The sequence below is a fragment of the Elephantulus edwardii genome, unplaced genomic scaffold (assembly GCF_000299155.1).
Source record: "Elephantulus edwardii isolate Elephantulus edwardi_28Jun2011 unplaced genomic scaffold, EleEdw1.0 scaffold00126, whole genome shotgun sequence".
NCBI classification, from domain to species: Eukaryota; Metazoa; Chordata; class Mammalia; order Macroscelidea; family Macroscelididae; genus Elephantulus; species Elephantulus edwardii.
In genome coordinates, this window is record NW_006399876.1 from 369,065 (window position 1) to 380,269 (window position 11,205).

The 11,205-nt window shown below is 60.7% G+C and overlaps 1 protein-coding gene across 1 annotated transcript; it reads left to right on the forward strand.

Annotated features, from left to right (window-relative positions):
- The first annotated feature begins 43 nt into the window (after window positions 1-43).
- Window positions 44-11,205, forward strand: B4GALNT4 (beta-1,4-N-acetyl-galactosaminyl transferase 4). Its single transcript, XM_006893335.1, has 20 exons — window positions 44-194; window positions 2,478-2,581; window positions 2,997-3,092; window positions 3,169-3,264; window positions 3,372-3,462; window positions 3,542-3,642; window positions 4,212-4,279; window positions 4,553-4,631; window positions 5,684-5,750; window positions 5,869-6,018; window positions 6,094-6,203; window positions 6,289-6,389; window positions 6,463-6,557; window positions 7,046-7,937; window positions 8,820-9,109; window positions 9,274-9,427; window positions 9,524-9,596; window positions 9,674-9,827; window positions 10,004-10,130; window positions 11,088-11,205. The coding sequence occupies exons 1-20, from the start codon at window positions 44-46 to the stop codon at window positions 11,203-11,205; spliced, it is 3,117 nt and encodes a 1,038-aa protein (XP_006893397.1).

Below are 11,205 nucleotides of genomic sequence, written 5' to 3' on the forward strand. Positions count from 1 at the left end.
CGCAGCGGCGCCGCTAAGCGCGGCGGGCGGGCCGACGGCCGAGATGCCGTGGTTCCCGGTGAAGAAGATCCGCAAGCAAATCAAGCTGCTACTGGTGCTGGTGCTGCTCACCTGCGCCGCGTGGCTCACGTACGTGCACCTGAGCCTGGTGCGCCAGGGCCGCGCATTGCGCCAGCGGCTGGGCTACGGGCGAGGTACGCCAGGGCGCACGGGGCCACGCACGGGCGAGCGGGGCCCCCCCCTAGCTAGGCGATTTAGGGGAAAGGGCGCGGCTAGGCCCAGCCTGGATGCCCAGTGACGTCAGTGGTGACGTGTGCAACCCTTCTGGGGAGCGTTACCTGAACCCCTGGACCTGGGACCCGAACTGACTGGGTTAGCGGTGGTCTCTTTGGAGCCATCTGGCCACCACGGTCAGCTTCCAAAAGGCCAATCCAGTGGAGCCTCAGTTTCCCCATCTACTCTCAGGATCAAGTGCCCATTTTCCAGCCCAAGAAAGCTTACGGAGCTGGCCCGTACTGTTACGCGCGTCCTGGAGACGCCACGGGTGTCCCTGTGAGGAGAGCTCCACGCATGTGTATTGGGAGACAACACATGGGGGTTTCCACCTGGGGTGCCCTGAGCTGCTGCATAAGCTCTTCACCTGCGGCTTCCCGTCTCACACTCCAGTGAGCACAATCGAACCCATAGACAGGGCTGTGGAGGACAGGGTGGGGTCTGGGAGGGCCTCAGAGCTGGCACCTTTGGTGGCATCTGGGGAAAGAGCATGAAAAGAAGGCGACGAGAGGAGGTAGGCCTGAACTTGTGGATATGGGCTTTAAGGACACAGGTGGAGACTCAAGACAGGAGGGCGCCCAGCTGCCCAACACCCTCACATATCCAGGTCCTGAGGGTGGGGAATGGGGTTCCTCTCCTCCACTGTCTGAGAACATCCTGGACCACTCCACCAAGGGACCAAGCTCCTGCCTCACCAGTCCATACTGACCTGGCTCTACACGCCCCAGCCCTACAATGCCTATGCACCTGTCCTAACTTGGCTCCACACGCCCCAGACCTCCTAGCCCCACAGTAACCATGCACCTGTCCTGACCTGGCCCCACACACCCAGACCCCCCAGACCCAAGTGACCATGCACCAGGGCCACCAGTGTGGAGAGTCCCACAGAGAACATGCACACCCCTTCAGCGTGTGGCACAGTGACACAGAACTAAACCCTGTGATTTCCTGTGCCTGATACCCTGATGAGGAATAGAGCCTCATGGGGAGGGCACAGGGAACCCATGTTCACCTCTGTTCATACCAGCTGGCCTCAACTCAGTCACAGGATGGACCAGAGTCCCCAGAGCCATGACCCACAGGAACAGGTTCGCACCCAGTGGGGCCCTTACCCCAGTTCCTTGCGTCCCCAGCTCTGTGCAGATTGAGTTTTCTGGGGCAGTTACATGGAGTGAGGCGGAAGATGGAGGGTTTTCTCCCACATATCCCAGTGGCCTGCGCAGATGGGTCCCCAAGGAGGCAGGTGAACACATGCCCAGCACCACGGGTGCGCTGGCTTCACTAGGTGGGCTGTGGGCATTTGGCTGGATGCCTCTTGGGCTCAACTCCTCTGCACTACTAGGCAGAGCCCTCTGCCGGGGGAAGACCCCGCCACAAAGAGGAGGGGACAGTCACTGCCTTGGTCATTTGCTGAGGCGACTGTGGGCAGGCTGCCCTCCTGAGAGGGGCTGTATATTCTGCAGTGAGGCCTGGATGTTACAGCCTAGACTTAGCCCTCGGTGGTGGGATAGAGTTACACAGATGAAGGATCAGAGGCCAGGCTGGAACCAGCTGGCAGTGGTCTGGGATGGTCAGGTCCACATTTCTGGGAGCGGTACAGGCAGAGCTGGGGTGCAGCAGTGGTCTGTCCCAGGCTGGGAGGTGTCTTTCAGCAGACTGAAGTGCCACCCTTGGGGTAGTCTCTCTAGGGCACTTAGGTCTCGGGATCTTCCAGCAGCTGAAGGATGGACAGGCCAGTAAGAGAGAGGATGAGGCTCAGGTGGGCATGGCAGGCAGCATTTGTGGTCAGGGAGCTGGATAAAGGAGGGGCAGCTGTCCGAGCAGGCTGCAGGCAGCCACTCAGTCAGGGTGTCCATACCACGTACTCATCCACACGAGTGATCATCTCCCTTCACATGCCCCCCAGCCAGGCTGCCCCTCCAGAGGTGACACTGGACCAAGGGCACATCCTTAGCTGAGGGGAGGCCCCCGGTGGCCACCCAATTGCCAGCAGAAGAGGTATGCTTTTGGAAGCAGGAGTGGCGTCCACTTTCTAAACAACATGCCTCTGGAAATGATGAACTTTGATAAATGACAGTAGTTATAGAAAGGCTTCAGGCCTTTTGTTCACAGGGTCACTATGAGTCATGCTAGACTCGATGACAAATCAAAAACAACAAGAGAGGTATGCTTGGACCCCACCACGTCGCATGTGCTGCCCACAGATGGCGAAAAGCTGGCTGGGGTGACCGATGGCCGCGGTGTCCAGGCTGCACCATCCACACAGAGGGCTGAGGATTCCAGTGAGAGTCGAGAGGAGGAGCAGGTGGTAAGCGTCCTGACACATGTCCTGGGGGGCGGGGGGAGGACATACCCTGCTTAGGCACTTCCCAAAGTGCACCCCAGACACAGACAGCCCCCACCTGGCATGTGCCAGGTGGACCGAGGTGCCGCTGGAGGGGCTGGACCCTTGTGCCTGGTGTCTGTGTGGAGTGGCTGCTGTCAGCTGTGGTGCAGGCCCCTGAGCGTGTGGCCAGGGTGTGATGGCTCAGGGTTTGCACACCTGGAAGGTAAGCAGGTGTTACATGGCTCTGTGTGAAATAGGGTCTTTGTGCAATGAGTCGCACTGTCTGTGTCTGGGTGTGACGTTAAGTGTGTGGTGTCTCCACCCAGGTGTGTGTTTGTGACCCAGTTCCTGTCCCCTGCCCTCGTGCTTCTGACCATGGCAATTGCCCATCCTGCAGGTGGAAGGTCAGGACCCAAGCATACTCTTTCCTGGGGGGCCTGGGAGACCACCCTCCCTGAACCTCACACGACAGACCCCACTATGGCGCAAGGAGGTAAGTGCTGCTGGCCTGTGAGGGTGGAGGGTGGGCTGGGTGGACAGAGGCTGAAGGTAAGATGCTCCTTCCCCAGTACAAGGGGCAGGTGAACCTCCATGTGTTCGAGGACTGGTGTGGAGGGGCTGTGGGCCACCTGAGGAGGAACCTGCACTTTCCACTTTTCCCACATGTGAGAATCCACAGGAGGGGGCAGGGCTGAGCTGGGAGGGAGGGGGGGGCTGAGAGGGTGGGCAGCGGATGGAGTTCGACTCTGACCCCTGACCCCAACCCACACAGACTCGCACCACTGTGAAGAAGTTGGCTGTGTCCCCCAAGTGGAAAAACTATGGACTTCGGATTTTTGGCTTCATCCACCCTGCCAGAGATGGTGCGAGGGTGGGGATTCACAGGGGATGGGGTCCTCAGGGGTCCCAGCCACCTGCCCTGAACCCTGTCCTGTGGCCTAGGAGATGTCCAGTTCTCTGTGGCTTCAGATGACAACTCAGAATTCTGGCTAAGCCCTGATGAGACTCCAGCAGGTGCCCAGCTTGTGGCCTTCGTGGGCAAGGTACCCATCCTTGGACCCTGCCCAGGCCCCTCGTACCTGTGCCCACAGCCCCTCAGTATACATCCCAAGACCCCTCTGTTTGCCTTGGAACCTGTGCTGGGACCCTGCCCATCCTTCAGCCCAGGCTGACTTTTATCCCACAGGCTCCCACCTAGAGGTTCCTCCCTTCAATTTCCAGTTCTTCCCTCCCTGCCCAGCTCCCACCGTACCACTCCGTCCACACCTCCTGTCTTCATCGTACTGCCCCTCCTTGTGGGAGTCCTCGGTCACCTTTGTGGAGAAGGCACCCACTCCACCAGCCCCATAGACCCTTGCACAACCCATAGTCCCTTGATTGCCACCCTAGGGACCCCATTATGGGGCCCTCAGCACCTGTGTGCAGCTCTCCCATATTTGCCCCATGGCCCCAGCTCCTGTATAGCTTCCCCACCCCACCCTTCTCCATCCACACCCCATCTGTATTCACTGTACCTCCAGGGCTTTCTGCCACCTGTCCCCAATGTGTTAGACATAGGGGCTAGGGATCCCCAAGCAACAGTGAGCTCTCATCACCTTTTCATACCCCCTAGACTGGCTCAGAGTGGACAGCACCTGGAGAGTTCACCAAGTTCCATTCCCAGGTGTCTCGGCCTAGGCGGTGAGTTACGGGAGAGGGAGGTGTGTGCACGCGTGGGTATTTATCTGCATGTGTGCGCGTGATGTGTGTATACAGAATCTTGTGTGCATGAGAGCACGCGCGTGGGTGTGTAGATAGGTGACATTTCACTGGGACACACTGGCATGCATGCCTGCAACACTGCACATATGCCATCCCAGCCAGATTGTCCTCCCTCCTGCCGGACCTGCCCTGGGGTGCGGGAGGTCCTCTGTCACCACTGGCAGGATGTGTCCCTGACTCTCTGTCTCCCAGGCTCATGGCCTCACGGAAGTACTACTTTGAGCTGCTGCACAAGCAAGATGACCAAGGCTCCGACCATGTAGAAGTGGGTGTGAGTGCAGCCCTGCACCCTGGGGCCCTCCAAGGTCTTCCAAGACTCCGCCCCTGCCTGCCCCAGCCCCTCCAGCACTCCCAGCCTACAGCACCCTCTCTGTGCCCCCTACTTGGTGTCTGGAGGATCTGCGCAAACCTTAGAGAACTAGTCCTGGCCCCTGCGGAGTTTCAGGGTGATCCATAAAGCAGGTGTGCTGGGAAAGGGTGGTAAGGCAGAGGGTCTCATTCACAGGAGGGGTTGCAGAAGCTCAAGAGACGAGTGAATGTCCTGAGGAGCCTTGTCTTCTATAGAATCAGCCACAGGGCACAGCCTAGAAGTGAGACTGCCAGAATTCTCAGGGTCCAGATGGCCACCTAGACAGCTCAGGCCTTGTACTGAAAGCAGAATTGATCGGATGCAGGTTTCAGAAGGAACACCTGCCTTCAACTATGGGAGATAGATGAGACCTTGGTGATGACAGGTTTTCACAGCTGTCGTTGGCACCTGGACCAGAGGGGTAGCAGGTTGGAGAGGGTGTGGGGACAGGGTGGTGAGGTGTTGCGTGTATCAGTGTATGCAGCTCCAATCTGGTGACTGAGATGACCCTGCTGAAGCTGAGGGGCAGCTGAGGGTCCAGCATGAGAAGTGGCTTCCAACAGAGCCCCGAGACACCCAATTTGAGGGAAGAGGGGCACCTGTCAGCTCCCCAGGAGTTGATTTGGGGTGCTGCCCTATGAGGCAATGGCAGCAGATTGGGGGTGTTGGGCAAGAGTGACCAGCAGGTGGGGAAGGAAGCATGGGAGAGCTTTCCCTCATCTTCCCAGCGGCTGCTACTCAGGACCCCTGTTTCAGCCACTAAGCAGTCTGTGCCCTCTGACTGGTTCTCATGAGCTAATTCCTCCCAGGGAATATGCCCTCCTCCAGGTCCCTACCCCAGCCAGGTCCCTGCCCCAGCCACTTACCGTAGCCTGATCCTTGCCCTAGCCAGTTTTCTGCCCCACCCATCTGTCCTAGTCAAATCCGTGCCCCAGCTGACCACCCACATCCCTGACCGCTGTCTCTGTCCCCAGTGGCGTGCTTTCCTCCCGGGCCTGAAGTTTGAGGTCATTGACTCTGCCCACATCTCCCTCTATACAGGTGTGAATCTGGAACCTTCTGGGGCACTAGGACAGTCTTCTGGGGATGGTGTCTGAATGGGGGATGCACTGGGATTTCCAGACACTCCTGGGTTACACACACATTCTTCTGCCTCCAGATGAGTCATCCTTGAAGATGGACCACGTGGCCCATGTCCCCCAGTCCCCTGCCAGCTATGTAGGAGGAGTCAGCCACATGGGAGGACAGCGACAGGAAGAGCCAAGTGCTGACATGCTGCGTCCTGATGCCCGAGACACTTTCTTCCTCAGTAAGAGGGGCCCAGGAGATGAGGGGCAGGTGGGTGGGTGTGGTGGGCCTCACTGGGACTGCCCCCCACCCTCAGCTCCCCGGATGGAGCCTGCGTACCTGGAGAATGTGCTGGAGGCCTGCACCTATGCCCCCACCTACGTCGTCAAGGACTTTCCCATCGCCAGATACCAGGGGCTGCAATTTGTACGTACCCATCCCAGCGTCCCCCAGCCCCCTCCCACCCGTGTGCCCTCTGCCCACCCTCAGGCCCACCTATCCTGCCCCTCAGGTGTACCTGTCCTTTGTGTACCCCAATGACTATACACGCCTGACGCACATGGAAACAGACAACAAGTGCTTCTACCGGGAGTCGCCCTTGTACCTGGAAAGGTGGGCCTGGGGGCAGACTGGGGGCTGGAAAACTGGGCACAGTCTCTGAAGTGCTGCCCTGCCCCCCCCCCAGGTTTGGGTTCTACAAGTACATGAAGATGGATGAGGAGGAAGGGGAGGAAGATGAGGAAGTGCAGCGCCGAGCCTTCCTTTTCCTCAATCCAGATGGTTGGTGCACCCCAGCCCCCACCTGTCCCTCAGTGCCGGGCCCTGTACCCCACAACCCTCAGCCCTGTGCTCTTGAGCCCCCACACCCTTCAGTTCTGTGCTGTGTGACCCTCAACCCCATACCCCTCAGCCCTGTGCCCTTCAGCTCCCCCACCCTTCAGTCCTGTGCTATGTGGCCCTCAACTCCATACCCCTCCGTCCTGTGCCGTGTTACCCATTCCTCTCAGCCCTGTGCTGTGTGACCCTCAGTCCCTGAACTTCAACCCCACACCCCTCATCCCTGCCACCCCTCTACCCCATACTTCGTGACACTCAGCCGCACATGCCTTAGCCCCATGCCCCACTGCCCTGTGCCACGCATGCGGTCCTCAGCCTTGCCACCCCATGAGCCATGACCCTCACCCCCTGTGACCCTCAGTCCTGCACTCCGTGCCCTGTGATCTAGGCTCCCCATGGATGTAGTGGGGTGGCCAACCCTCTCCCCACAGACTTCCTGGACGATGAGGATGAGGGCGAGCTACTAGACAGTCTGGAGCTTTCCAAGGCAACCAAGACACAGAACCAGCACCCCTCCCCAGTCCTCCCTACCGTGACCGGGGCCCCCTCCTGGTCACTGACTCCACCCCAGCCCCGAGACGTCAAGACCCCTCGGCGCTCCCGGGCACTGAAATGGGCTCACCGGGCACCGTCCCGACCACTTTTCCTGGGTCATGCTCCACAACCCCATGCCAAGGCCCGGCCACCAACCCCTAAGGTATATGTCACTCGGGTGCGCCCAGGGAAGCCTGCACTGGCCCAGGCTCCTGCACCGCTCGCACCCCGCAGCCCACCCTGGGCTCCCTTCCCTGGCCTCTTCCTCCGCCCCAGGCCTTTGCCCAAGGTGCATCTACGGGCACCCCCACGACCACCCTGGCCCCATGGCCACAGAACCAGCACCCCCCTGGCCAGGGCACAAGTCCCCCAGGGTAGCCACTGGCGCACACCAGGACCTGTGGCACCCACTGTGAACTCAAACTCCTCATCTGAGGCACGGCCAGTGACCTCCTTCCTGAGCCTATCCCAGGTGTCCAGGCCTCAGCTTTCGGGGGAGCACAAGGAGGAGGAAGAGGAGGAGGGGGATGAAGATGAGGCCCCAGGCAATGAGGCCGCATCGGAGGACAGTGAGGAAGCAGTGCGCCCAGGCAGGCACCACGGCCGCTGGCGGGAGGACGCCATTGACTGGCAGCGTACCTTCAGCGTGGCCACTATGGACTTTGAGCTGCTGCGCTCTGATTGGAACGACCTGCGGTGCAACGTGTCCGGGAACCTGCAGCTGGCGGAGGCTGAGGCTGTCGATGTGGTGGCACAATACATGGAGCGGCTCAATGCACGCCACGGCGGGTACAGACTTGGGACTCCAGCCTGGATGGCATCTCACTGGCTGTCACATCCTAAGGGAAACCCAAGGTCCTTTGGAGACGGGGGCCTCCTCCCAGGCCTGCTCTCCTGTTCCTGTGCCTCTGCTCCCCGGCGGGTGGGTGGATCTGAGCCTCGCAGGCTAGTCCAGACAGAATACCCACCAGCAAGCCCAGGCCTCATGGGCCCTCCTCCCAACAGCTGCTACCTGCTGGGTCTTCTTAGAGTTCAGGCCTAACTAAAAGGGGTCACAGCTCTTATCCCAGGAGGCCTCTCTGGTCTGGCCCCCAGGCATCCACTGCTGTCCCCTCCCATGCAGCTGCCCCAGGGCTTTCTTCTCCAGTAAGAACCCAGGAGCTGGACCTTGAGGGGGAGGGACCTGGGGAGGCTTGAGCCATGTCTTTCAGATAAAGCATCCGAGGACAGTCACTGACAGTGCCCAGAGGCAGGGGGGCTGGGGAGACTGCTGCAAAGGTCCCAGAATGCCCATCAAGAAATAGAACCCTCGTCCTGTGGGCAGCCAGAACCCCTGAGAGTGGCTGAGGGGAAGAACATGCCTGGTGGGGGTGAGGGGAGGCTAGGAAGGGACGTAGAGGAGCTATAATGGACAGCCAGTAGGGCCTAGCCAGGAGAGGCCTCCCTGTGGCTCTAAGGAGAGGACTTCCCACTAGCCTGTCTTCTAAAAGCTTCAGATAGGGGGTATGGTGTGGGCCTAGCTAGGGGTGAGGGTGATATGGAAAGGCCCTCTCCACTCCTCCGTGGTGTCCTCGGCCTTGTTTCTTGATTGGGGGGTGTCCCTCACAAAAGGTGTGTGCACACCCGGAAGCCTGCAGCAATAGCCGCCCAGTGATTGGCTCCGCTTCACAGGCGCTTTGCGCTTTTGCGCATCGTGAACGTGGAGAAGCGCAGGGACTCTGCGCGCGGGAGCCGCTTCCTGCTGGAGCTGGAGCTGCAGGAGCGAGGGGGTGGCCGCCTGCGCCTCTCTGAGTTCGTCTTCCTGCGGCTGCCTGGGGTCCGCACGGGGGACGTGGATGGGGATGCAGGGAGCCCCACACCTGCACCGGTGGCCTCCGAGCACCCTGATGGCCGACCCGAGCTCTGCCGGCCCCTGCGCCTGGTGTGGCGCCAGGACGTAATGGTGCACTTCATCGTGCCAGGTGTGCGGGGCTGGTCTTCATGAAGGGAGGCTCAAGGAGTCCTTGGGGACAGAAGCCAGGGAGGGGGATGTTGCTCGCCCGCCTCAGACTTTGAGGAAAAGGGGGCGCTGGGGGCAGGGGCGCTGAGCAGTGGAGGTACAGCTCGCCTCATGCCGGCCCTGCAGTGAAGAACCAGGCGCGCTGGGTGGTACAGTTCCTGGCAGATATGGCCGCACTGCATGCCCGCACTGGCGACTCGCACTTCAATGTCGTCCTGGTGGACTTTGAGAGCGAGGACATGGACATCGAGCAGGCCCTGCATGCAGCAAAGCTGCCCCGGTAATGACCTCCCCGGGCAGCGGGACCAACGCATCTCCCTGCCTCTGGAGGCTGTTCTCCCATCCCAGGAACCCAGCCTCTTGGCTCTCCCCCCAGGTACCAGTACCTGAGACGGACAGGAAACTTTGAGCGCTCAGCAGGGCTGCAGGCAGGAGTGGACGCTGTGGAGGTTCGAGAGCTGGATGGTGTGGGGGGAGGGGGCGGAGGGCCTGCCTGGGAACGTGGGGCTCACACTGGACCCTGCAGGATGCCAGCAGCATCGTTTTCCTCTGTGACCTGCACATCCACTTCCCGCCACACATCCTGGACAGCATCCGCAAGCACTGTGTGGAGGGCAAGCTGGCCTTTGCCCCTGTGGTCATGCGGCTGGGCTGCGGGAGCTCACCAGAGAAGCCACATGGTAAGCCAAGCTCTGCGTCTGCCACCAGATGCCCAGTGTAGAACCCAGGACTCCAGGGGGATGCCAGGTGCTTGGGACCTCCATGTACCCTGCAGTCATGGGACCCCAACCCCATGGGGATGGACCCTGAGCAATTCCTGAAGCCTTCAGGGGTCACAAAGGGCTCCCCTCCCCAGGCTACTGGGAGGTGAACGGCTTCGGCCTCTTTGGGATCTATAAGTCTGACTTCGAGCGTGTTGGGGGAATGAACACGGAAGAGTTCCGAGACCAGTGGGGTGGCGAGGACTGGGAGCTCCTGGACAGGTAACCGCTCTCCCCTGTGCCCTCTTTTCAAATGGACCTGGTTCTAGGCCCTGGGGCTGCTCTGCCTCTCCTGTCTCCCCAGGATCCAGAATGTCCCTTGGGCCACACCTCAAAACCCCATTCCTTCTTCCAGTTCTGCCCCAAGATCCTATGGATTCAGTGGTCCTTAACTGTCCCCATCAGAAGGACCTCCAGGCCCTCTGGGCCCCTAGCCTGCGTGCCTCCCACAAGTTTTATAGTTGTGGTACCTAAACTAGAGCTTGGCCCCTTCCAGCCCCTTCTTCCTGGTCCTACAGACTCCAGGGGGCCTGAAGGGCCTCCGGAGCCTTGCAGCCTGATTCCTCCCTGCACAGTCCTGACACCCCATCCCCCAGGATTCCAATCCCCCCTAAGATTCTGACCCCAAATTAATCCCCAGGGTCCTGACCCCCCCACCTCTGGCCCCCACCTCACTTCCCAGTATCCTGACCCCCACCTCACCCCCAGTCCTGACCCTCACCTCACCCCTGACCTCCACCTCCCCAGGGTCCTGACCCCCACCTCACTCCCAGGGTCCTGACCCCCACCTCACCCCCCAGTCCTACCCCCACCTCACCCCTGACCTCCACCTTACCCCCCAAGTCCTGGCCCCCACCTCACCCCCAGGGTCCTGACCCCCACCTCACCCCTGACCTCCACCACCTCCCCCCAAGTCCTGACCCCCACCTCACCCCAGGTCCTGACCCCCACCTCACCCCCCCAAGTCCTGGCCCCCACCTCACCCCCAGGGTCCTGACCCCCACCTCACCCCTGACCTCCACCTTACCCCCCAAGTCCTGACCCCCACCTCACTCCAGGTCCTGACCCCCACCTCACCCCAAGTCCTGACCCCCACCTCACCCCAAGTCCTGACCCCCACCTCACTCCAGGTCCTGACCCCCACCACACCCCAGGTCCTGACCCCCACCTCACCCCCAGGGTCCTGCAGGCAGGGCTGGAGGTGGAGCGGCTCCGTGTTAGGAACTTCTTCCACTACTTCCACTCCAAGCGTGGAATGTGGGACACACGGAGCCGGAAGAACTCCCGGACAGACTGA